Genomic DNA, 26,574 nt, shown 5'->3' on the forward strand with positions numbered 1-26,574 from the left:
CCTGGTTGTCTCTGGCATGTTTATAAACAAAGGAACCTCTCTGCTTTCATCTCGGTGCATCACCTTCATGCTGATACAATTCTGCACCACACCAGTGCTTGGGGACTGACTTGCCCCATGCTGATTCACTTGCTTTCCCTTTGCAGCTCTGGGCACTCAGCACTTTGCAGCTTGTCTCGAGGGAGCAATCAGCTCTGCAGCAGCGTCCTGCCCCTGGCAGCTTCCACACCAGTCACAAGACGATGCGTAATTGTGGTGCTGAGCCTGTCCTCCTCTCCCCGATGTGCCCGGACAGGCACCTGCTTTTCATGTGGCTCCCCAGACTTCAGAGGCTTCCGTGCCTCTGGAATATTAAACTTTCCTGTGCAGGCTCCCCCACCCTTGTTCAGTCACACCCTGGTTTTTGTGTGCCAGGCCTCTCTTATCCAGGCATCAGCCTTGAGGCAGCGAGGAAGCTGCTTTGCCAGGGGCCCATGTCTGGTGTGGTAAAGTTCTTTACAGTAATTCCCAGTTTTATGTGCCTGCCTGGGAAGGTGGAGTGGAAATGTTGGATGTCAAATAAGGTGTGAAGTCATGCTGCTGTTGATGGGTCTCAGGCTTCTTAATTCTTGGAAGACAGGCTACAGTGGCAATGTTGTCCTTTAAGACTTGTCTTAATGAGGACTCTGTAATTAACTGTTTTAGAGGGTATTTTATGATACAAAGGGAGTCTACATCTCCAACTTTTTTTCTAATATTCTTTGCCTGCGTTGCTTTGCTTTTTTTTCCTTTAATCTGTTCTGTAGAAACAGATCAGATGAGATCAAGCACATTTCATGCCATACAGAGTCTTACAGGAGCAGCTAAAATAAGCTGCTCTGTGGAATCTGTGACAGGCATTATCCCCTCAAGTTAAAGCCCCTGGAATGCCTGGAGCCTGCAATAATGGTTAATAGAGACAGCGGTTTGCCCCTGTGCATTAAAGCTGTCCTGGCATGAAGAGGGAGGAAAGATCAAAAGATAAGTGTCTGTTTAATGTAAAGAAGAAATAATTGAGGGGAGTGATGATAATTATTCCAAGTATGGAAAAAGTTGCTACAAAGAAGAACACAAGTAGTTCTCCAGGCTGCAAAGACTTAGAATCTCTTTTGTTCTTAGCCTAAGGAACAAACACCCTAGGAGGAAAGTGAATTTTGGAATAAGCAAAATATTTTGCCCACTTTGTTATATAACCACAGTCCTGTCCTGGATATTAATGTAGCTGAGTTTACATTTTCCTTATTTACTTTCGCATCTCCTAATTTTAAAAATAAATACATAAATGCTGGCCTATTTTTTATATAATCTTAAACTGGGGAAGAAGGATGACTGAACCCCAAATTTGAGATTATCATGCGAAATTGTTGAACTGCATTGATAATGTTTCTTTTTTTGTTCCCAAATACTTAGTTGCATACATGGTTTTTTAAGGTTTATTTTAATATTCTACACTTTAGAAAAGCTGCAGACAGCTGCTGCTTTTTAAATTTAGTCTCATATTTAAAAAAAAGAAGCACCTCTTCCAACTTTTAGTTTCACAGAAAAAAAGAGGAGCCTCTTCCAAATGAGGACATTTTCTTCCAGATAAGATATGTTTGCTCACTACCTGCACTATTCAGTAGCTCCAGCATGGCTTACTGAATCTGGGATTGGATCTTGAAATGTGGGGCTTTGCCCACAGATGCAGCAAGGAAGAAATGGGAGATTCTACCTCCTACCAGTGAAACCCTGTATTGGCTTCCAGCCCCAGGAGAATCACTTGAGATATCTGGATTTTATCTTCTTTATCCTTGTCTGGCTGAGTTTATGATCTGAAGGATTCAAGAAATATCTTTCCCCTCCCTTTTATTCTTTTTTCTCTCTCTCTCTTTTTTTTTTTTTTTTGTAACATTCAAACCTTCTTAGAATAGGTTTAATGTCCCTTGCACAATCAAGGATAAAATTTTTACCAGCATACTTTGAGAAGGACAGCATTACTCACAAGTCAAGGACCCAGAAATGTGCTTGGTGAGCAGGCTATTACTCTTTTCTTTACAGTATGTGATCCTGTGGAATAATCTTGCAAACAATAAGGCAAAAGAGGGTGGTTAAACCAGTGGGTAAGGCAGGGAAGATCTGAAGTCACTCTGTAGATAGGAAACATTCTTGTCATTTTACAAAAAGCAACGAGAGTGGGAGTGGGACACAGAGTTTGGCTCAAGGAACTCAAACTTCTCATGATCTTAACCTTTGCTAAGTACTCATGCAGAAGTCATTTCTGAACCAAATCACATTAAACACACTAAAAGTTGGATTGATTTTTATTTTGCTGCCCTGGTTCAATTTCCCTGGCTGCTGTGGCTAAATAGCTCTTTGATCTGTCTGTTAACACTCAGTGCTAAGCTTTTCAGGGGAAATATATAAAAATTCTAACCACGTTGTTCATGAAAAGCCTTCTCCATACAAATAAAGGACAAAAGTTGCTCACTTGTGTTACTTGTTTTGTTTAGGATTTTCTTTTGTTAGGCAACAATTCCCTGGCTTCAGTGCAATTCCACCTTTCCCCTTCCTCTCCCTGTGGTGGAATTGTCACTGTTCTACAGAAGCCCATCAGTGATACTGTCCCATAAGACATCCCACTACAATGATCCCAGTCCTGTACAACCCTCTTGTCTCATTGTGCTCAGCATTGCAAAGGACAGGCCTCAGAGGCAGCAGACACGAGGGTACAGATGGCAAATGTTGGACTGTGTTGGCTCTTTACCTCCCACAATGGGCATTACTTCAAAACTCCTAGAGCCCTGGTGGGCTCCTTACCTCCCTTGAAAGGCAAGATGCAATTGTTCCTGGAAGCACTATGGCAGAATGACATTTTTGCTTTCAGATTCCTGAATTTATTTAGCACAGGGGACCTTGGAGACAGTAAGTACCAGCACTTACATGGATAATAAGATGTGAATCATATTTAGCTGCTGCTTGTTTGCAGCGCTGTCAGAGGTGTGCTGCAGCCAAGGCACTACAAGGCACAGCTGTCCCAGAGGCTGCAAAGCTGCAGCTCCCATGGTGCTTGTTAGAGAGCACATGGCAGGGGCCCAGCTGCCTGGCACTCACAGGGAGGCTGGGTTCTGCTCAAGCAAGGACGTGACCAAGGCACAAACCTTCTCTTTTCCAAATTGCTGCCTGTCGTTGTGAGAGAGACACTAGAAAACACCTAGACCTAGTCTGGTGCCTTTTCTTAACCAAGGAGCAGTGAGCTTGTCATTATGTATGCCCAATTATCCCATCATAAAAAAAACCCAAACAATATTTGCAATAGCAGCAATTTTAATTGAATAGTTTAGAAAATATATATTGAGAATATAATTTGATCAAAAATAAGGGATAATTTGGTTCCAGTAATAGCGCATAAGCAAAAGATAAATGCGGGGTACGAAGTGCAGGGTTCTGGACCCCTGTCATCTCACGTACGAGCCTGCCAAGTGAAGATTCCCCCCTTATATGCCATGTGTCAATGCCATCTCCTCCCATTTTCGATTCATCACACTTCTACCTCCGCCCTCATCACTGCCTTTGCTGCGCATGCTCCACCACTCGTTTTGGTGGTCGCACAAGTCTTTGGGGGTCGTCACTGATGAAGGCCTCTCTTCTTCCTCGATGTCCTTTAATTCATCTTTGGGTTACACATGCACACCAAGCCAGTATAATGTAAGCCAAGACTAACATAGTACTACATTTAAGCATCAAAGCAATAAATCTCTTATAGCTGGCATTTTCCTGGGACCCAACCAGATTTTCCCTTCCTTCTGTTAATTTTTAGTAACTATTGTCTCTTGCTTTTTCCTCCTGTCCTTGAACATCTGCAGGGAGGGGGGGGGGGGTGGAGCCCCTCCTCTCCCTTTCTTTCTTGGCATTACAACTTTTAACTGTTTTATTATTTCCAAATATTAATTACTGTATCAATATTGATTACTGTTTCAATTTTATCAGCACGAATCATACCTATTTACCGCATTATGTTTTGGGCTAGGAATCTTTCTCCTCTTTTTTTTTAAATTTTTTAAAATTTTGTAGTTTTTTCTTTTTCTATGTAAAACAAGATAATGACTGAAGAATAATGCATCTTCAGTCCATCACTTTACACTGCCAAGGAGGATGTTTGGTGTCACTAGCAGACTGGTGAGTCCCAAGCTTTGTGCCCTGGGACAGATTTACCCTTTTGTAAGCCTGCCCTGCCTAGGGGAGACCTGTATTTCTGATAAGTGCTCAGCATCCAAGCACATCTTACTGACACTGCATGACTGAGGTGAATGGCTCAAATGTTACCTTTCTGAATAGCACCAGCATTGCCTCAAACCCAGAGATGTCTCCCCCTGAAGCCAGGACAGGGCCTCAACAGTCTCACGCTCTGAGTGCCAGAAGAGCAGGCCAGCTGTGCCTCCCCAGCAGAGCTGGGCTGCTGTGGCTGGCTCCTGACAGACCTGGGTTAGGTCTCAAACCAGTTCTCTCTGCAGTCAAGCACAGAAACCTCCTTCCATTAAGAGAACTGCAAACCTCCCTCACCAGGCACCACAGCAATGGCAGCAACAGGGCAGGTGGGTTGAGAGGACACAGCACCTACTCAATATGGTACTTTGGCTGCAAAGTCTTCTTTGGGGACTATTATCCAGCCTGCCCATGGCCAGGCCACCTGTAACACACCTGACGAGGCCACCCGTCAGTCCATGTACAAGTGCGTGCAGGGAGCAGAACAGGCTCAAATTCTTCTGAAATGATCTTTCTAACATAATTTGCCAAATCCCCTAACACAGAGACCTTAGGAAAGAAAATGGCATTCCTTCAGGAAAAGCTATAAACTCAATGGTATCACAGTTGTGTCAACATCCGCCAGGATTTTTTCTCTTCTCCTTTGTAAACAAATATATATTAAAACAGTACAAAGTCTGCTGGTAAAAACTGAGAAGCTGCTGCCTGTGGAGAGTGGAAAATTATTACTGAATAATGGCTGCGGTGTTCCTCCCCAGGGACCTGGGCAGCTCCAGCCTCAACAGTGACTTATCCTCCAATGAGTTTCAGAGCTTCATCTGAACATTTGTTGTGTCAGTGTTCTTGCTGAAGCTGCCTGCCAGCACCAGAATCAAAGAGACCTCATCTCACACACCCCCAAAAGATCCCTTGACTGCTCTAAGGGGCAGTGAGACACTGAAGGAGAACTCCACTGAAGTTAACTCACGCCCTGGTGACTGGGTTGGGATGCTGCAGTCTTATAATCTGTACCTGCTTGTCAGGCCTCAGGTCTTGCTAACTTCGCATTGGTAGAAAATAAGCAATGTGCATTGTCACTGTCCTCCTCATCCTTTTGCACAGAAGGGCACAAGACACCTGGCAGGTGTGACTCCAGCAGATGCTGATAACTTGCAGGTACATACATTTTGATAGACACTGAGCACACAGTCTGCAGAGGGGTCACATCAACTACAGGCCCATGAAGAAAAATAGTTGACATGAAATGTGTTTCTGTTCTTTTATTGCTTGGATAACTGGAAAGCTTTTGTTTGTGTGCTAAACTGAGCCCACATGTGCTAATGCACATGAAGGATTATTCTTGACCCCCAAGTCCTTTCATCATAATAAAATAAGGCTGGACAATGAGACAACTAAAAATATCCCCTAATGGTCTGAACAAAAGTCAGAACCCCCTCCTCTCCCTCCTTCACACATATTTTTTGTTAAACATAATTTTCAGCCAGTTGTAGCTTTGCTTAGGAAACTCATGCTTGGGCAAGTTACAACTCACCTCCCTCTTACCAGATTTGCACAATGTTTTTACTTGTGGCAGCTGGCCACAGCCTGGCTGATTCTGAGTAACTATGCCTCTGGAGACACATTATTTTGTGAGCTATCAGCCTGTGTTTGGCATGCCCAAGTTTGTTCAGTAAGAAAAATGTAGGTGGACAACCAGGGTTGTTTCCATAACTGTGTGAAATAATTGAACTGTAAGTTGCAGATGTAAATTGCAGATTTAATCCTCTTTTTTATTAGTCTCATTTCTAATGTCAGGGATATTTACATAGCAGGATGGAAACAGAAGACAGTGAGGGAGTGGGTAAGCAGTGAATGATTTATTAGAGATTCCATTTGGTGTACTAGTCCAAAACAAACGAGGCAGAGCATATGGATAACTTATTTTGTATGTAATAAAAGATAGATGTTAATACCTCCCAGCCTGATCTTTAATCATATATATTTGCTTTTTGATCTAGTTTTAAAATGGAACATCTATAAAGCAATCCCTAAAGAGCTTACAATGAGAATCTGGCAGAAAATATCTTTCAGATACCTGTTTGTACCATTTGAGGAAAGAAGCAAGCAAGCACTGTGAATTAGTCTGTGCCATAGAGGTTGTAGATAATTCTCCCTCAAAATTGCTCAAAATGTCTCTCTGCTTTGCCTCATTCCTCCCTTGTGTTTTCCTCAGCACTCTGTCTCCAGGAAAAATTCCTGCTAGTCTCTGGAAATGCTTTGTTCATTGAAGTAGAGGGTAAGGCTTCCTGTCCCTCCTGATGGAAGGTTCAAAGGACTCAAGTTATCCCTCATTAGAATCCCCTTGGGGCTTGCCTGACATTAACCCTTCTGCAAAGCAGGCAGTGCCCCCTCCTCCCCAGGCAGCCCAGCAGAGCCCAGGGCCAGCAGAAAGCCCATCTGCTCCTTCTCCGGGGCGCTGAGGCTCAGCGGGGCCCAAAGCTGCCTGCCCAGTGCCACCACGGCCATCATGCACTCTCCCAGGGCAGTGTCAGCCCACCTTCCCCCTGGCTGCAGCTTTCTCCAGAGGAGAGCAGACATCTGTGTCCCTGTTACTTTTGCTGGTTTCCCCCCCGGCCCCAGCCATTCCCACTCTTCCCAGCACCCCTGCTCCCCTGCTAGAGAGGCCCAGCACTTCCCTGCCACTGACAGTCCCTGAGAGCGTCCCTTCAGCCTGTCTAGACTGTGTGAGGGATGTTACTATGGAAACATTTACGTCCTCTCTGTCTTTGGTGTGCTTACTAACAGCATTCAGCATGTTTGTCTCCCGTACTCTTGCTGGTGGAAGAAGAAAATCTTTTCTTTAAAATGTTTACTTTATCAAGAAAAAAAACAAGAACAACAAACAAAAACCAGAGAGGTTATTAAAGCCCATATATTGACCTTCGATCCTAAGGAAGGAGGAGGGTGAATGAGGAGTATTAGTTTTCCACCTCCTGATGCTGTTTGGCTGGAGGTGGCTCTCTGCAGTGCTGGATTTATCAGGGCACTTCATTGCTTCCCAGCCAAGCCCTTGGCCTCTCCTGCAGCGAGCTCTGGAAGAGCAGCTCCTCTCTCCTGCAGCTGGCCCCTCGTTTCTGTGTCAGGATGGATCTTGCTTATCCCAGGAGTTCCCTTTGCTGAGGTTCCCAGGGCAGGAAAATAAGATCCATGGTGATAAAGCTGTTAACATGACAGCAGGACTTAACTCACCATGCACACAAATTGGTGCTCCCTCAGAAGACACCTTTTTGTGCTGGAAATTAAATTTTCTTCACAGCTGCTCAGTCTCTGAGCAACAAACATATTATGTAATATTGGAAAGAAATTATTTTTTAGATACTTTTGAGTTAGTAAAGAGTAGCTAGTAGTTCTGTGCTTAGAAATACTGGTAATTTCTTTTGTACAAAAATTCCCAAAAATTGTTATTTGTGCTTTAAAAAAAGTGTCTTCTACCTTGGTTAAAAAATCTAGACACGGTGGAGATATGTCTGACATAATATCTGCAAAAGAAGAAAGATAATTTATGTTGGAATTGGGGTTGTAGGACATTAAATGATTTAACAACAGTTATTCTGCAGTTCTGCAGCAAACAGGGGAAATTATGCTTTTCTCTAAATGGCTGGCTTCTTGTTACTTGATTTCACTTTCTGGATTGGAGATTGTTACAGAAAATCTGTCTGGAACTCATAATACAGACGAATTTCCACCTCAGTTCACACACAAAAGGGAAAGCAGGCAGCTGGGAAACAGGCAGATCTGGGTTAAGTTCCTCATTGCCTACTTCATTTTTGCTTACGTGATTCTTGCGCACACATTCCCAGAGTCCTTCCAGAGAAATCTATAATTATCTTTTCAGGATGAAGGATTGCGTGTATAAATATTGGGTGCATTTCTGTTTGTTTAGCTGCTATTATGGTCATACAATCGGCCTTTTCACTTAAAGGAAGGGAAGGCAGGCAGGGCAGTGGATGTGAGAGCTCTCCCTTAGCCAGTGAGGACATGGAAGTGCTGTCCACCCATCCACACAGCCAATCACCCACTCGGCTTCTTTAAAAGCTGCTGCATCCTCTCAATTCTCCTTGGAGGCAAGATCTGCCTCCTCCATAGTGTTTATCAGAACAGTTATCTCAGACTGCTCTACTGCTACAGTGGTGTTTGTTGGCACTGGAGGACATTTTTCTCTGCCTCCTCTATTTTAATGAGTCATTTCAAATTCTGTGCTTGCAAAGAAAGAGAGAAAGAATTAATCAAAACCAACCAACCAAAATAAAACAGCAACAAACCAACATATAGGGAAAATTGCCCTTTTTAATTCAGCCGCCAGTGCTCACATTACAGATGTCATACAGTGACATACTCTGCTTTGTAGTGGCAGTGCTAAGACCAGACTGCTAAAAGTAAAAATTAGGTCACGCTCCGTCCTTGCAAATCATCAACGAGTTTTTTAAGACATTCCAGGCAGTTAGACCTGAGCAAACAAGGTGAAGGCTATGGCTTTACCCCAATACTACTGAAGCCTTAAATGGAAAATAGTGGAGCCTTTTGCAGAAGTAGCTGAGAGCAAGCTGAGCTGCAGGATGAGGATGTTTGAACAAAGTCCCACTGCAGCTCTTAGAGCTGATGGTGCTGGCAAAGTGGAAAATCAACCTTTTGAATCTGGGTAACTCTGACACAGTGAGGAATGACACAGGTATTGAAACTCCCAGCTCACCGGAGCTGTCCAGTGCCTGTGTGACCCGACTGAAAGGATGATGAAGGAACTGAAGCCAGTGGAAACCTGTTGACCCCTGTGAGTTTCTTGCTGTGAGCTGTCTCAGTGGGGACCAGGCCAGATGGTGGAACTGTTTAAGCAGGAACTGGGTGGGGAAAGAGTCCTAACTTTCTTTCCTGGAAGCAGGCTGATTTGTATCAGATAAAATGCAAAACTGCACTTTGAAAGCTACCCAAGGTGACACTGCCCTTTGTAGATGCGAGGCTCTACAGGTGATCAATTAATGCTCACACCAGTCGAGTGATGTCTGCACAGAGAAGAGAGAAGCAACTACATCCGCATGAAATTGCACGGCAGGAGACGACATTTTTATTCCTCAACTGTGGAATAACCAACTTAATTTTCAGCCCTTGCATGGGTTGAAGGCACTAGTTTGACTAATACTGTCGGCTGCCGGGCAGCGCGGCTCTGCAGCCAGGCTCCTCAGAAGCCTCTCGGGTCGGTGCGGCGCCATGGCCGCTGTGAGGCTGCGGGCAGACGCCCTCCTGTACGCACAAAAACAAACAGCCCCGGAGAGCCCGTAATCTACGCACTCCATGTGTGGGGCAGGCAGGGAGGGAAGGCAGCGCGTTATCTAAGGGAGCAGGAGGCCATGGCGGGCTGCCGCCGCCTCGGGGGCGCCATGCCAGCGCCTCAGCCGGGGCCGCAGCCGCCAGCTCCCGCCTGACCTCAGCGGGGCTTTGTGTGGCCAACAAAAGGAGCCGTTGGAAATCGAAGTGGGGAGCACACTCTGCTTCCAGAGGGGCATGTCAGGGGAAACGCAGGGCTGCCGTCAGCGGGCGCCATTTTCCTGCCCGGCCGCTCGTTCTCGACCCGCTCCCAGCATCATCTTTATTTCCCCCACCCCGTCCAGCCACCATTTTCCCACCCGCAGTTCCTTCTGCCCCGCTTCTCCTCCGCATTGGTCTCCTCCGAGCCCTGGCCAATGACAGCCCACGGGGCACGTAAACGACTCTCCCGTAGCCAATGAGCGCCGCCCTTCCCACGTGGTGAGCTGCGTGACGTCTTCCGCGCGAGCTCCGGGTCTTTGTTGGCGGGTAAAATTTCCCCCCCCCCCCCCCCAACGCTCCCCGCGGGGGGGGGGGGAGGGGGGGCGCGTCCTCAGTCGCTCTGGTCACGTGTCACAGCCGCGCCCAAAGTAGGGGTGTCCGACGCGCATGTATACATGATATAGTCCCTTCTTGACTGTTCCTTCGTGGAGCTGTGGCGTTTTGTCGGCGGCTCCTGTGTTTAACTCGTAGCAGAACGGCAGGAGAGAAGCCCACAAAGACAGGCCACAGGCCCCGAGCTGCTGGTGAGAGGCAGGTGACGCCTGGCGGAAGGATACCTCAGCGCTGCAGCTTTTCTGGCAAAGCGTCCCATATATAAAAGCGGAGCAGCGCCGCTGCCACCTCATTGTTTCCTGTCGCCGAGAGAGGAGGTTGTGTGCGTGGCTCTGTCAGTGTGCGCAGCACCTCCCGCGCGGCGCGGATAAGAGCAGCCCTCCCTCCCCTGGCCGCCATGGCTCTTTAAGGCGGCAGGGCCAGCGGCGGCATCGGCCAGTGCACCAGGGGCAGCAGCAGCGGCGGCGGCCTCAGCACACCCCCGGCATCTGCAACCATGGCGTGAGTATCGTGTGTGAGGGACGGCTGCTCCCTCTCTTGTGTGGTGATAGGCGCCCTCTTACCCTCTTGGGCTGCGTTTAATGCGCGTGTGGTGTTAGTTGGTATCTCACGGGGAGCGGGGGGAAATATCTAGGTATACTAATGTAGTACATTAATTACCTAGTTACGCCAAAATGGGTGCGAGGTGGGGAGCTCTTTGTAGAGCTCAGTACCTCCGGGTGCGGCGAGTGTCAGAAATAACAGGAAATGCCATTTCGAAAGAATTTACGAGCGTCTACGTTTCCTATCGTTCGAAAAACCTTGCTTTCGAAAAAAATCTGGCATTTTATTCTGTAATATTTATTTTCTGAGATTTTCATGGGAATAAGGGACTCTCCCAGGGAGGATTTCTTGGCTCTCGCGAGGGAAAGTGCTGCTGTATGTAAGGGAAAATGGGGCATTAGAGGTTGTAGGGTTTTGAGTCTTACGGACCACGTGCTGGAATCGCAGATAGATGAACGGGCTTGTTACTCATCTGGCTCCAATAGTAATGTTAAGTGTTGTAGTAATGTAGCGTTAAGCCTGCCCTGGCCATGGGGCGCACAGCCCTGTGCGGTGCTGGAGCCGCGGTGGAAACGTGGCAGGACACAAAATGGCGGTGGCACCGCGAAATGGCGACGGGTGGGCGGGGCCGGCCCCGAGGGAGGCGGGGGACGCGCAGCAGCACAGAAATAAAGAATTGAGACAATCTGTGAAGTTCCGCCGTGCTCCCTGAGGCGCCCCCGGTAGAAAAGGCTACTATGTTGGTCGAACCAAATACTGATGGGTGCAAGTTCTGTTCGCAGGTTTTTCACGGCATCGCACAGCAGCATTGCTGTAGTCGACGAAAAAACCTTCTACTTGTCTACATCCTTCGACGTCAAAGCATTAAAAGCTGACGAAAATGAGCTTCTTGAACAACGAGATGCTGTTGGGGGATTCAATATCCCCCTTCAGCCAGCCGTGTTCGGTGGCTGAGGAAAGTCTGGGACTCCTAGATGACTACCTGGAGGTGGCCGAGCCCCTCGGTTCGCATGGGTTCTCCAGCGACAAGGCTAAGGCAGTCTCCTCCAATTGGCTTGCTGTGGACAGTTTAGGCAACACCATAGATAGCAGTCAGGGTAAGGTATTACTTCTTTTCGTAAAGGGCAACAATTACATAGTAACACAACATTCCAGTTAAAATTAAATTGCTAGATTTTCTTAAATCTGAAGGTAATCTTAGGTGTGTTACCTGGGCTTGGAAAGAGTGTATGCTATGCTGCTTACCCTACAAACGGTTGCTGGTTATGGTAAAATGCCTCTTGTGCTGGCCTTAAAATAACACACCAGCTCTTTCTGTTCCTTGACAGAGGTAATAATAAGAAAGCATGGTTGTATGTTGTGAATGTCCCTGAATTTTTCTGGTATTTAAATAGGAGGGTTGGAATGTCACAAGAGCTGGTTATGTTGTATCCTGCAGTTTGAGGAGCTTAATGAAAGAGTATTTTTTCCTGATGGTTTACTCTTTGTGCTATAATACATGAGAGAGCAAAGATGCCGAGTTGATAAACTGATAGATTGTTTTCATAAGCTTGAGTTGCACTGTGAGATGGCTTACTGAAGTGGTAATCTACTTTCTGTATTGTGCAGAGGATGCCTTCTCTGGCATGGAGTGGATGGTGGAGAAGATGGATCTGAAGGAATTTGATTTTGATGCCCTGTTAGGTATGGAACATCTGGAAGCCACCGTCTCACCAGACGAGCTGATGGCCACGTTGGAAGACACGTGTGATCTATTTAATGCTACCATCCAGGAATTCCACAACAAAGAACTTCCACTGATGAATAACGTAATCACCCATCTCCCCGAATCCCCCGTTGGAGCAGATCCAATGGCCCCATTGGCTTCCCTTTGGTCTTTTCCCCTCTCCCCAGGGTCTCTGACTTCCACTTCAGACCACTCATTTAGTTTAGAACTAGGAAGTGAAGTGGATGTTCTGGAAGGAGAAAGAAAGAGGGAGTACCCCACTGTGGTGGTGGTGATCACCAAGTCTGAAAAAGAGGATGAGAACCACTCAGATGATAGTGGAATATGCATGAGCCCAGACTCCTACCTGGGAACCCCCCAACACAGCCCCACCAATTCACTTGGATCCCCCAATGGCAACCAGTTCCCTGCAGATGCCCCTTGTGGCTCTGTGCAGTCCAAACCATACGATCATCCTGCAGAGAAGGTAGTGTCAGCTAAGGTGAAAGGAGAAAAGAAAATCGATAAGAAACTAAAAAAGATGGAGCAGAATAAAACTGCTGCCACGCGTTACCGGCAGAAAAAGAGGGCGGAACAGGAGGCACTGTCTGGGGAGTGCAGAGAGTTGGAGCAGAAGAACCAGGCCCTGAAGGAGAAAGCAGATTCCCTTAGTAAGGAAATTCAGTACTTAAAAGATCTGATAGAAGAGGTCCGCAAGGCCAAGGGCAAAAGAGCTAGAGTCCCTGAGTAGGGTAGTCAGCAGTGTTGTGTGCATGTATATAAGCTTCCTGCTAAAGCTGTGTATTGCTGTCTAATAAATAATTTTGTAGTAAATGTGCAATGATGGTGTGTGATGAGTGGTACCTGTAAAACCAGCATGACTTGAACCACACCTCGGTGTAAGTACAATCACAGCAAGCTATTGTGTGTCTGGTGAGTGCAGTGTGTCACTTGGTGCTGCTTGTTCTGGGTGTGGATGCAGTGCAAGTGCACAGAGTGCTTGGAACTGGAGTGTGTGGAAAGTGTCGCAGTTGACCTGGCCCCTCAACAATTTACACGTATTCTAAAGTAACACTGAGGTGCCTCGGGGTTTTCAGCAAATTTGTAGGCCTATTGAAACAAGTGAGATTGGAGAGTCATGGAAGACATAAAGTCAGTAATACCATGTGGTGGGAGGTGCTTATTTTCGGACGTGGGTATTTCTCTGAAGGGAGGAAAAGAGTCCAGGGACAAAATAAAGTTGTGAACACTGGTTTAAGAAAGCTTGCTAGGAGACAAAGTTCAGAGCAAGCACCAGTGTTAACTATCCTGTGGGTCTCCCTAGTGCCAAAACCCCAGAGCAGGAGCTGTTGCCTGGCCCTGTCAAACTGGTGTGAGCTGGGCCAAGTGGATGGGGATTACTGATGGGTCATGATCCTGTATCAGTGTGAAAGTCTGCTTCAGGCAGCACTGATGAGTCAAATTTTTAAAGATAATTCTGCCTTTATACGGCCAAGGCTGTAGCTGAGTTGGTCCATAGAACTAGTTCAGCTCTGATCCTGCCTCAGCTGTGCAGGGAGGGTACTGATGTGCTGGAGCACCTGTGTTTGTGTGGGGGTGTTGGGTGTAAAGGATTTGGGATGTGCCATTTTAAAACTACTTCATGTATGCTCAATCTATTTTTTTGGCCACTGATACCCCCATTTAACACTGCTTAATCCCTTTGGCATATGGACACACCACTAGTGTGGCTTCCTCAGCTGCTGGGCTCAGGTGCTGGACATCTGAGCCTGGCTGGCACGCATGCAGTGCAGTGACATCAGGGCTCCAGTCTGTGCTGGAGTGGGGAGGGACAAGGTCCTGAGGGAAACCTTGGAGAATGGTTTCTCCATGGGCTGGAGTGGAGAGGGGAGAGGTCCTTAAGGGAACCTACGGGAATGGTTTCTCCAGTTGCAGCTGGCTGAGGGTCACGGTCTCTGACATTTGAGCTCCTTAGGCCCTCAGGTTAGGGCTGCAGTCCTTCATCCCTGCTCCTTGCCCAAGCCCTTAGGGTGAGGTGGGATAACAGCTGCGTGCTGGGGCCCTGGTGTGCCAAGGCTGCTCCAGCCCAGGGATGGTGCTGCTGGCAGCAGGAGCTGGTTGCTGCCCTGGAGGGCTGAATGGCCAGGCCCTCAGAGGCACCTGTCTGTGCTTACAGCTGTGCCTGCGTGCTATTTACAAGAAGGGTCCCCATCAGGAGTTAGGGCTTGTGTCACACTGTGGAGGGGGTGGATAACTAAGACCCTCCTCTTGGAATCATGTTTGAGTAGTCTCAAACCTCCTGGGTAAGGGCACTGGTGACCAGGTACTGTATGAATGGGGTGCACTGCAAACTGGAGACTGCAAGCAGGGACAAGGAACTCTGTTGTGGTTTAGGAGGTAGACCAATGTAATAGATGTCCTTCAATTCAGCTGCATCAGCCAGGTTGGGGATGGGGATCATTAGAGGCAGAAAAGCCCCAAGGTTTTGGTCAAATTTGCACCTGAGGTGTCATTGTGCTTGGTCTCAGTTGAGCCACAGAAAAGTGGCTGTGAGTCTATCAGCCGGTGGCTTCCCTGTGTAGGGAAAACTGTCCTCTCCTCCTCATACTGATTCCCCCTTTCCCACCACAGGGCAACCACCTCCTCTTCCCTTAGAGCCATAGCAACTTCTGCTTACACCTGGCAGCAGCCAGGGCTGAGGGAGCATCTCCTGTGTTCTGCTACCCTTACCCAGTTCTCCTGAAACCTGAAAAATTAGCAGCACATTTATCCCCTCCCCACCCCTGTCTGTGGGGTAGGGAGGGGGTAAATGCCCTGGCAGCCCTGGCAGGACTGTCGGTGAGCCACTTGTGGCTAAAACCAATTTTTCTCTGCATTCATGCTCTGCAAGTGGATGAGCTGGCCAGTAAGTTCATGATTCTGGTTTCTACAGCCCTGCAGAGGGTAGGCAGGTCCAATTTACCAAATGACACTCACTCCAGGGAAGGCAGATCAGAGCTGGAACAGGTGAGGAGGAATGCATGATGCATCCATGCTGCTTTGCTCTCTGCAGCTATGTGAGTGCTTTACAGAACTCCTTGCAAGAGAATCAGAAACCTGCCCTTAAAGAGCAGTCAGCACCGTCAGTGCTTGCTGAGGCTCCGAGCTTGTGGTTTTGCAGAGGCAGCCCATATGGCAATCTCCTGCAACGCCTGCTTGAAATGACGCTGTGTTTCCATACTTAGTAACTTAGTTAAGATTTTACAGGGGCTGGAGATCAGGGCTGACTCTTCCTCTGCATTTTTTATCTAGACTTTTCCTCCAGGCTTCAGTTAGGCACAGCAAGCATCACACCACTTGGCTCTGCAGCCCAGCAGCTTGACCAGCCTGCAGCAGGAGCCAAGGAACACCCAGGACACCGTCACAAGCTCCAGCCCACAAGGGTAAAATGTCTGATGGCCTCCTGCCTAGTAACTGATTTTATATTTTGCAAACTGCAGGAGCTCTCTCCTTTTTCTCACAGCCTCACAGAACAAATGTTCTTCAACTGATTCCTTGCAGCTTGGATAAAGCATGATACCATGTCCAGAACTAGATTGTAGTGCATGAAATGCAGGCTTTACCTACCCCTGGAGAAGCCTAGTTCTTCTACATCCTTGGAAACAGCAGAATTCCCCCAGTCTGCCTTATATAAAAGCTGTTTGAATCTGAAGTTGGCACACCTGATGGGATTTCTGTCTCAGTTATTTTTCCTCTGAATTAAGGGCAGTGAGATAGACTTCACACAAACAGGGTGTGACCCTCAGGCTCCAATCCCTCAGCCAGTTCTGTGCTTCATGGTAAACAGGAGTCCAATATTCCCCCACATAACCAACCATCCTTGTACAGTTCACTGCTCACAAAGCCCCTTCTCATAAGCTTGTTTCTGCTGTTATCATAATATTTATAACTACCTTCCTCTTCACCCTGCCTTTAGAGAGACCCAGGTGCATGCCCTTCTCTTTCAAAAGGAAAAGGGGAAACCATCACTGCAGATAACTTCTTCACATGTGTGTGTGGAGAATCAGATGCACCTTTGCAGCAAGCTTACAAAAATAAATCCACAGCTGCAGTGTTGGGGAATGAAGAAAGAATGATGATAAAATCTTTCAAATAGCTTTTGCCCTGGCAGAAAGCCCAGAAAGAGCTGCAAGGACAGGCTGTCCTTTGGGAGATTAATGCTCCTCCAGTGCTCCCAAGCTGGACTATAGAAAGAAAATGTGGCTTATTCCAATGCAGTTTCACACAGTGATAGTCAATACATAGCATTTTTTGGGGGATGGGAAATCTATACATTTTTGGCCAGAATACCAGTTTTCTTTATCTTCCCATAGACTTTGGCCTTCAGAAAAAAAAAAAAAAAAAGAAAAAAGAAAAAAAGAAAAAAAAACCACAACCAAACAGGATCTCTCTTGTCCTTCCTATAGACATAATTTCCATCTTGTGCATACTAATTTTTTCTCAGTATGGTCCAAGTAGCTTCTGGGGATATCCTACCTTCCTCTGTCCTGCTGTATTCACAGCCTTCCCATGCAGTGCTGCACATAAACTCTTGTTACACTTCATTTCCAGTGCAAAGGCCATCTTGGGGTCTTACTGTGAGCATCCCTTGCTGGGCCAGAAGTGGTCACCTTTGCTGACTTTCTCATTGAAATGCTTCAGGCCCTGTGAATTAACAGAGGAATTCAGTCCCCTGACCTAGGCAATACTATTTTGGCTGCTCAGGTATCCCAGGCATGCAGTCTTTGCATTATTTTCAGTGCACTCATGCAGTGTCAGAAGTGAACGAAGTCAGAATGAAGGACGCTGGCTGCACCCACAAGCTCCAGTTTCCCTATTACAGAGGTGCATGCTCTCCAAGTGATGGCCAGCCACCTCTCACTTCTCCTTCAGCTGCTCTCTTCCTCTCTTTTGCAGGCACACACCCTTTTAAGGAATGGCTGGAGTGAGTTCCAGGCACAGCAGATGCGTCAGCTTAATTTATATAGGGCAGAGAATCTCCTAGTCCTGAAACTCCTCTGCATCTCCATTGCAGTATGCAGGCAGGTGGAGAAAGAGCCCTGGTCTTTACCTCCCATTAAAGGAGATAAATGATCTTGCTGTCATGCAAACACTGCAGCTCAGGACAGGCCAGCTTGGCTATGTTACTGCTTAGTCCTGCCAACAGCTTGTTTCTTCAGAAAAAGGTGTGTGTAACCCTCTAAACAGCTGCAGAGCAACCTTCAAGCTTTTTGTGTCCCCCACCCCCACCGGTTAGTGACTGGCTCTGTTAATCCTATTTAAAATAACTACAGATAGACATGCAAACCTTTAATCCCTCTCCAACCAACCCTTCACCCTGCCTTGGCTGGAGTTGCACATTTTGAGCTGTAAGCAGACAGTAGGCAGTCTGCCTTCTTTCCCACTCCTCATTTTGACTTGAATTATGTCTCAAAATGAGGAACTTCCTTTCATTGCAACTTTTCTGAGTTATTCAGGGCCCTGCTGCTGTGTACCCTTTTTTACATTAACCAAACCCCTTCCTGAAAAGTTCAGGAGCCTGTAAATGCTGTAGGTGCTCCTGCTGTGTTGATCATGAACAGGACTGAATTGTAAGGCAGTCATAGAAAAAAATGCCAGAGGATAAGATTGGCTAAAGTTTTTAGGACTCTGCCCCTACCCCTTGATTTTCCCCTGTAGCTTTTTCAGTGTTTTAAATCTCATTTACCTGAGCAAGTTCATTGGCAGACGGGTTTGTTACTGCTATGTCATTTCAAAGGCAAGAAGTTGGTGTCCTGAACAAACATGTTTTCTTGGTTTACATTTGCAGTCCCCCCCCTCTCTGACACACACACAGTGCTGGTAGTAGCTGCTGTTGCTTTCTGTGGCAAGGAAGTGGAGACATGCTGATACAGCAGAGGCTGTGTGGGCTTACATTAGTTTGTACCCACTGGAACAAATTTCCTTTTTTTGCTTTCCATTCACATAACAAGGGAGCAATAGGCCATTAAGAGGCTTGATGAATCTTATTCACACTAAGCTAGCTCAAGGCTGAGCATCTGGGAACTATTCTAAACAGTTTCCCTGGAAAGGTTCTACCACACTAATAACACTCCAGAGCTTTTATTTGCATTCATGTTAAAGCTGCTGCTACTGCTGCCCATTCTGACTCCCTACTGCGTGTGGGTGGAGATGCCCTGTAAGATGGCACCCTCAGCATTCGCTAGCTCAGCTGCCTCTATTTGCTGCTGCAGGATGCTCAGCTGGTGTCGCAGAGCTGGGAAGGGAGCCAGCAGCCTGATGAGCTCAGCGAGCACGCGGCGTTGGCCCGGCAGCAGTGGGACACGTCCCTGCGCCGCTGCTCGCAGATGCGTGGGACAGAAATGCTGTCCGGCAGATCCAAAGGTTGCTGTGGCCTGCAGCCCTCAGCTTCCAGCCTGGGAAACAGGTTGGAGGCCAGCTGGGAAAAGCAGCGACGGCAGCTGCTGCTTCCCTAACCCCTTCTTGTCTCTTCCATCGGGCAGAGAAATGTGGCTGAAAAGAGCAAAGATTACAGAATCATCGAATGGTTTGGGTAGGAAAGGACCTCAGAGATCATCCCATTCCAACCCCCGAGGGAGGTGTGAATGTGGTCACTCAAAGAGAGAGATAAAGCAAACTGCCCACTTGACAAAAGATAATCTGCCATACAGATGGTAATGGAAAACAACTTGCATTGCAATCTTCAACAGCCACCATCCACTTCTGCTTCTTTTTCTTCATCCCACAAAATAAAATTTAATTTATTTAAGGATACTGTTGACTCTACAATCAGGTTTAGTTTCAAATGGCAAAATTCAGTCTGTCAGGTAGCTTTACTCTCCTTGACAACATAATGCCTCAAGAAGTGTGTTGATTACTTGTGTTGGCCTTAGTAGTCTTTCCAACCAGTAATAAGAGCTGCCACCCAATTTTGAAACTCCACTGATCTGAGTGTTATTATCCCCATGGAAAACTGCTCTGGGCCCCACTTTAAAGTTCCTCATTAGCTTTGAAAGAAGAGCTTTCCTGTTGCTTACATTTGCAAACAAACAGGCTGGGTTTTGCACAAAGAGAGCGAACCACATTACCCTCCTGCCCTTTTCTGGAGCAAGGAAAGATGGCTTTGCTTCCCTCAGCCTGCAGGAGAAGGGCCCAGGAACTTAACAACCACAGAAACAAGGATGTGTAGGAGGAATGGGTAGAGGAGGAGCAGGAAAGGACATGAAGGACTTCTGTAGGGTCATAGGAAATGCCAAATACTGAAGATGAAAGCTTAAAACAAAATAACAGCCCAGAAATCTTCCTCCTTCAGTCAAATTGTGGCACAGCCAGCTTTTTCACATAGTAAATTATCCTCATGACAGCTCCACACAGAGCTGCTTGTGTTAGGCCAGCTCACATGCACTGCAGCATGCACATAGTGCAGAAGTTTTAGGGAATACATGCTGAATACATATTTTGCATATTAGGGAATACGTGCTGAATACATATTTTGCTCAACTATTTTTTCAAACAATAGTGTTTCCATTCTTTTAAGAAGCTTTTTTCCCCACATTTTTTAATTTTTGGAAGTAAGAACAAACTAAAAAAAAGGAACTGTTCTTTGATCTGTTCTATACTTACCACTTCTGGCTGCAGATTGTTGAATCTGATCCTATTACAAGAAATCCCCTCCCACGTGCTATTACCCAATTTCCAGTACACACACTTCAGTACATTCACTATTTATTTCCTCTGTCTGGAACTCATATATTCAAGTGACCTTTCCTGCTATGCACACAACAGGAAAAGACCTCAACAGAGGAGGCACAGAGTTAAAATGACAGCACCAGGAACTATAATCAGAGGGCAAGGAAAGGATAAGTGAATTCCTGCCTGTGCTGGCATCAAGCAGCTGCTGCTCAGGTCAGACAGGCCCCTTGTAATCGGCTCCTGAGCTTAACCAAAGCTTGGCATTAGTCCTTCTCCTTACCTGCTTTTTTTTTTTTTTTCTCCAAAGGAAAAATAGGGAACACATTTTCCATCTTTTTAGGTAAGGGGCAGGATAAGGCAGAGCCACCCAAGAAGCACATTTAGAGTGGTTTAGTGAGGACGTTTCTGGAACAACACTCCCACCTGCAGGGCCTTCTGTTTGTTACAGCTGGGAACTTAGTGGGAGTCTGAGAGAAAACAACTTCCCTTCAACCCAGCACCACAGGTCATGCTCAGATTTTAATCTGATGCCAAGACTAACATCTGGGTCACAAGCTCTCCTGGCTACAGGACCTGGCAACACTCAGTAGTGGTGCCCCGATGGCATGGCTACATCTTGATGGGACACTTGGCTATAAACATTGAAAGGACGCTTACTCCATGTGAGAGCTCCTCCTTGGAGAAAGGGAAGATTGTGAGTAGCCAAAATGGAGGAGTCATCTCCATTCCAAGACCTAAGCATGTCAGAGAGATGATTTAATACATGTGTTAACATGAATTGGAGAGGCCATTCACACAACTGAGTCATCCTAAAGAGAGGAATGCTTGGATCACAAAAGAGAGCAATGACATGGCTCATCTTCATCACCTGTCATAATAATCACAACTACAAAGGCAAAGAGAGACAGTGTCTGCAACAATTATTTAATCAAACAGCATATAAAAAGTTTTTGCAATGACTGACAGACCTGACAGGGGCTGTAATCAGAACCCAAACTGCAGGGTTACTCAAGTCTAACAGTCTTTCAAAGCATCCTTCCTTTCTTAATGCTGGTTGAAAACATTTCTCCATTCAGATACAGTACTTTCAACACTCCCTGCCAAATAACACAGGTAGCAGGAGCCTTATAACCTGAGGAAGGGGAAAAAGATTTTTATTTGGCTTGGTCCACCCTTCTATATCAAGAATGCAAGACGTGGTGGCTGCAGGAAGATAATTACAAGGAGAACACACCTTAGAGTCAAGAGCACCTCTGTGGCCTTAGCTGGCCAGCAACAAGCTCTGCATCCAGGCAGAGCTGCTCTGCAAGTCTGTGCCATCTCAAACATGCCAAGGAAATGCCCAGGCCTGAGAGCCAGACTGGAGAAGCTGCAGAAAGACTGCAAGAATCCCTGTCACGATGTTTATGGGATCCCAAAGTATTCCCTCTCAAATTTACGGAAATCTTCCTCAGTAAACACAGTGCCTTCGGGCTTCTTCTTTTCTGTCTTCTCTGGAGGCTGATCTTTGGACTTCCTGCCTCTGTTCTGAGCAAGAACCTTCAGACAATACAGAAATGGAAAAAACAACAGTCATTGTTATCCACACCAAACCACAAAACAGGGATTTTCAAGCTCACCTGCAGCACCCCTGCTGTTCTACAAGAACTCTGCTATTTTTCAGAGTGCCTCCAAAGAAAAGTGAGAGGCAAACCACTGATGTTAACCAAAGCAGGTCACTGGGACAACAGCAGATACCAACTTGTTATTTGGAGTCAAATATGAAAACTATTTTCTAGTAATTGTCACAGAGATAAGAACATGGACTTCAGAACTTTCTGAAACTATTACCTTCTTTTTTATCCCCTCTCTCCAGGACACAAACCAAAAAACCAACAAGTTGGTGGAATTCCCTCAGCATTTTCTAATACACTGTCACCTCCTGTAACAATCTCCAGCCTGAGAAACAGTGGCCTAAACCACTTTCTTTGTTTATGTAAGTTAAAAGCCTATATCTCCTAAAAACAGCCCAAGATTCCAGCACTGTCATCTATTATTCTCTTCAAATCCTGGCATGAGACTACCTTTTGGAGAGGACCATTCAAGAAATTCTCAAGTTATGAGAAACACCATTTAGGAAGCTGAGTAATTCCTATTAGATGAACCAGCAGCACATCTGCTTCCTCGTTAATCAGCCTCCAGCTACGGAGAAGGCCACTTTGATCAACACTAATGAGAAGGTCTAAACAGGGCACCTCTGCCAGCTGAAACTATGAACTATTTTAGGTAATTAAGAAAAGCCAACAATTGTCAGGATATTTTGAGGAACCTGATGTAGCAGGTGGCATTCCTGCCCGTGGCAGGGTGAATGATGAACTGGATGATCTTTTAAGGTCCCTTCCTACCCAAACCATTCTATGATTTTCACTAGTATCAGAGAACATCATAGGGGGCAACATTTCAACATCAGTTTAAATCTTGCTAAGTTATTTTGCCAGTGCACACAGAAATTCCTCAAGGCCATCTGTAGACAGAAACTTAACCTGACTCTCTTGTGTAAAGTATAAATCTGGAAGATCCGGGGATAATTCCCATTCACCTGTGTTCCTCGGTGGAAACAGACCCCCCCATCCCCCAAAAAATAACAGTCTTACTTGTTCTGTGACAGCTTTGTCTGCAACAAGTCGTCCCTTTAACATGTACTGCAGGTTTTCTCTCAAGTGATTCACAGGCTTCTTCTTATGGTACTCCTCTGGGGCAAAGTAGAAAGCGACAAAACGCATCAGCTGCTCATCCAGGCAGCTCACAAGGAGAGACAGAGGAGGATCAGCAAAGTCCCGGGAGAAGAGGAGAAAGACACCGCTACAGCTCAGGGATAGGGGTGCGCCCACAAACCAGATTGTGTTTAAAGTGAGGACACAAAAAGGGCGACACCAAGAGGACATGCAGGAGAATTGGACGGGACGGGATGGGATGGATACAGCAACCGGCAGCGTGGTTACGGGACACACAAAGGTCCCCGGTGCGAGGGCTGAGGAGGGGTCGGTACTCACCTATCGCCGACTTCACGACTCTGCCCTTGACCGTGGCCTTGTTCCTGCTGGGCTCCGGGGCCCTCTTCCTCCGCCTCGCCGCGCCCGCCGCCCTGGGGCCGGCCCGGCCTCGCTGGATTCCCGGCGGCGCCTTCGCCCGGCCTGCAACGGGAAGAAGGACGGAGTCACTGCAGCCGTACCGGGGAGCCCCCTCCGCCCGCCCTCCCGGCCAGCCCCGGCCCGCGGGCTCACCCGGCGGCTCCAGCAGCTCCAGGCCGCGGCGCAGCAGCGATGCCGACATGGCCGCGCGCGCGCTCCCGGCCGGCCCGCAGCGCCCCGCGCGGCCCGGAGGGCGGGCACGCGCACCCCGCCCTGAGGGGCGGCAGCGCCGGCTGGGCGGGACAGCGCCGGCGGCGAGGGGACGGACGGGAGCCTGCTGGGGCCGCCCGGCCGCGGGACACTGCGGGGCGTCGGCTTGTGGAAAGTGCCTATTACATGGCTCTACGCAGATATTCACCATATGTAATTTGATGTATTGATTAGTAGTGCTGTATTAACATTTTAATAATATGATAAATGTAGTCTTGTAGTTAAAAGATAATTTTGTAATTAAAATAGGAACTATGTAAGTGGGATATTTTTTTTAAGAAAGGAATGAGGCACTCGCGCCAGATAGCAGCCACAGGACACCTAAATCTTTCAGAGAAAAAGAATTTATTGCCCTCTTATCAGAAGAAACGAAATTCTTCCCACCTCGAAGGTGCTGTTAGGACTAAGAGGACGAAGTTGACACAGACCTGATAGAATCCTGTGTTTGAATGGAATTTATGCATCATGTATGAAGTGTATGAATATGCAACAGGCTATTGTTTTTAAGGGTTAATCCTTTGTTAACGGGTGTCCTTTTTCTGTTTCGTGCTGCACAGAAAAAGGTACCCAGACATCTGTAACTCTTTGTCTTTATTGTCTCATATTGTCCTAATTCAATTTGTCCAAATTATTATTACTCTCATTGTATTACTATTTTAATAACCATTTTATTACTATTAAACTTTTAAAAACCAAGTAATTGGTGTTTTTCACAAGCTAAAACATAGGAATTTTCACCTCAAAACGAGGCAGAACTTCTCCGTGGTTAGGGTGGTAGAGCGCCGGAACCGGCTGCATGGGGAGGCCGTGGAGATTCTGTCTCTGGAGACATTCAAAGTCATCTGGATGTGTTCCTGTGTCATCTGCTCTAGGTGACCCTGACTTGGCAGGGACTGGGGCTAAGTTATGTGAATATCCAGATCATCTTAAGTCAGGAAGTTTGTTGATACAAGATCTTTGAATACTTTCAATGCTAATCAGCAAGAAAAAAGACTTAATTGGTGTAACAGGCAGCAGGTAGCATCCCTTAGTCAAGGACATCCAGGAACTAACAAACTTTAAGGATGTAGTAAGTCAGGATGTTCTGTATCAGTAGATCAGATAGCAGTTAGTATCCCATACTCAAGGATATCCTGGAACTAACAACTTTTAAGGATGTAGTAAATCAAGATGTTGATGTATGTCTATGTATATTGCTAACTTGGCAAAATACTCAAGGTCAATGTGTGCTCCTATGGTACTAAAAATCATGCCAAAAGGTCAAACAGACCCCTGGCCAGGTGAAGGTCCTTCCCCTGAGCCTGCACAGAAATTAACTGGGGTTATGTAATTACTCCTGCTAACTCATCACAACACAGGAGCTGTAATTGGAAAGTTACATACCCTGAAGTTCTGCATATAAATGATAGTGTGGAAAGTCTGGTGGGTGTGCTTGGTTTGGGGAATGTTGCTGAGCACCTGGGCTCACACAACTCTGAAATAAATAATCAAGTCTCTCCTAAGCGTGTAATTATTGGCTGGTTGCACACCTTGTAATGAATCTGATTTTGTGGACAACACAAGGGGTCCTGCCATCTCAGGGGTCATCACAGGCCAGGAGGAAAGGGGATGCTGTCATGTTTTGTCTCAACAAGGCCCCAAAATCCAGATTTAACTGTGCTAGACTCATCAGGCTGAGAGGTTGCCTCTGCCATAAATTGCATATATTATTCAGGGTTACTTTAGTGTATTTGTTTAAAGCTTTCTTCTCCAGTTTTCACCCCTCTAGAGACTTCATGCTAATATCTGCTAAATTTAGCTATCATTTGAATAAAGCTTATTCAATTATAGCCAGTGCTGCCAGTAACAAGCTGACACTGGAGGAGGAAAGCAGTTTATTCTCCCTCAGACATGTCCTGCAGGGAGAAGGGAATACAAATGGCTCTCATTGTTTCTCATAGTAATGATCTGTAACAGGGACCAATAACAGTTAAACCTCTGTGTATTAAAAGACAGTCATTCTATGGAAATTGTTCTCCAGCCCCTGCAGATGTCACCTCAATGCCTGTCTTTATTGTTCCTTGTCTTCTGAATCCCTCCCTGGATGGATATCAGCATCCTGTGTCAGCTTCCGCTAGTGCTGCTAATTCATTTTTCTGGACAGGACTTATGTGGTGCCTATTCCTGGCTTCAGAGCTGGGGAACATTAACCATTTACTGCTTGTTCAGCATGTCACTTCTCACTCCTAGTTTCCCTTCAATGACCTATACTTTTAAAAATTGATTTGGACGAAGAGTCACTGGATATGTAACACAGAACACTTCTTCATTTTCTTGTCTTCTGTTAGTAGCTGGTGAAAAATTGAACCTGTTCAGCTCTTATTCCCTGCCAGATTTGTCCTTCCAGTTGTGTGAAAGCTCACAAAGTTACAAAGAGGTTATTGTAGCTTTGTGAACAAGCTGAACAAGCCATGAGTTAATTGCCTATTGCTGAAATTGAAGAAAGCAATAAAGAATATTATAGTCAGCAGAAAAGTTGTTACTGCTTGTATATGCACATTATCTTCATCTTGGTCAGAGTGAGATAAATGATAGCTGCCAATGCATGGGGAAGGTATTTTCAAAATACTTTATCAGTCAAACACTCTCTTTTAGCCTCTAAAATACAATTTACATGTTCTGTGTAAGCTGTTCATGGTTTCATACCACACAATATATTCAAGACAGCTTATTCTACTGATTAAACACCATGTTTGTATAATTTATTAGGAACACCTAATACTTTGTTATACATGCTTTGTGTCAGAATGGTGCAACCTCACAAATGCCTTATGCAGGCATCTGATGGAAAAACATATTTTTTGCCAACACTGCAAAACATGTTTAACAAATTAGTGTGATAGAAGCTGCACTGATGTATTATCCTGTTCATGGAACACATACCCCTTTTCTACCTCAAAAATAAACCATTACCATCTCATTTCCATTTCTTTTGTGCCAATTAATAACATTCTCAGTTATGTAGGAGTGTCAGAAAATCTGACTCCCTTCTCATTAAATATCTTCAGTAGCAAGGACCCATAATGCAGGCAACTCCTCCTTGAC

General features: G+C 46.2%; 2 protein-coding genes and 1 long non-coding RNA gene across 3 annotated transcripts; 1 reads left to right on the forward strand and 2 right to left on the reverse strand.

Annotated features, from left to right (window-relative positions):
* Nucleotides 1–7,093: 7,093 nt before the first annotated feature.
* Nucleotides 7,094–10,163, reverse strand: LOC139588046 (uncharacterized). Its single transcript, XR_011678549.1, has 2 exons — nt 8,990–10,163; nt 7,094–7,778 (listed from the first exon to the last, which is right to left on the reverse strand). It is a non-coding gene; the product is annotated as an uncharacterized lncRNA (long non-coding RNA).
* A 277-nt stretch (nt 10,164–10,440) lies between these two features.
* On the forward strand, nt 10,441–13,241 carry ATF4 (activating transcription factor 4). The gene is made up of 3 exons (XM_071422915.1): nt 10,441–10,653; nt 11,478–11,792; nt 12,304–13,241. The coding sequence occupies exons 2-3, from the start codon at nt 11,576–11,578 to the stop codon at nt 13,149–13,151; spliced, it is 1,065 nt and encodes a 354-aa protein (XP_071279016.1). The 5' UTR covers nt 10,441–10,653; nt 11,478–11,575; the 3' UTR covers nt 13,152–13,241.
* Nucleotides 13,242–21,013: 7,772 nt separating this feature from the next.
* RPS19BP1 (ribosomal protein S19 binding protein 1) lies at nt 21,014–23,531 on the reverse strand. The gene is made up of 4 exons (XM_071422916.1): nt 23,374–23,531; nt 23,143–23,283; nt 22,744–22,841; nt 21,014–21,649 (listed from the first exon to the last, which is right to left on the reverse strand). Exons 1-4 carry the CDS (start codon nt 23,420–23,422, stop codon nt 21,515–21,517), a joined length of 423 nt encoding a protein of 140 aa, XP_071279017.1. The 5' UTR covers nt 23,423–23,531; the 3' UTR covers nt 21,014–21,514.
* Between the last annotated feature and the right edge of the window lie 3,043 nt (nt 23,532–26,574).

Source organism: Agelaius tricolor, unplaced genomic scaffold, assembly GCF_023055355.1.
Source record: "Agelaius tricolor isolate 1412-34295 unplaced genomic scaffold, bAgeTri1.0.p SCAF_3, whole genome shotgun sequence".
Taxonomy (NCBI): domain Eukaryota; kingdom Metazoa; phylum Chordata; class Aves; order Passeriformes; family Icteridae; genus Agelaius; species Agelaius tricolor.

Excerpts from the sequence above, each read along its gene's own strand:
- ATF4 (XM_071422915.1), top strand. The coding sequence starts at position 11,576 with ATGAGCTTCTTGAACAACGAGATGCTGTTGGGGGATTCAATATCCCCC. Across the intron at positions 11,793-12,303 it reads CACCATAGATAGCAGTCAGG|AGGATGCCTTCTCTGGCATG; the intron begins GTAAGGTATTAC and ends TGTATTGTGCAG.
- RPS19BP1 (XM_071422916.1), bottom strand. The coding sequence starts at position 23,422 with ATGTCGGCATCGCTGCTGCGCCGCGGCCTGGAGCTGCTGGAGCCGCCG. Across the intron at positions 22,842-23,142 it reads AGTCGTGAAGTCGGCGATAG|AGGAGTACCATAAGAAGAAG; the intron begins GTGAGTACCGAC and ends ACTTTGCCCCAG. Across the intron at positions 21,650-22,743 it reads ACAAAGCTGTCACAGAACAA|GTTCTTGCTCAGAACAGAGG; the intron begins GTAAGACTGTTA and ends TATTGTCTGAAG.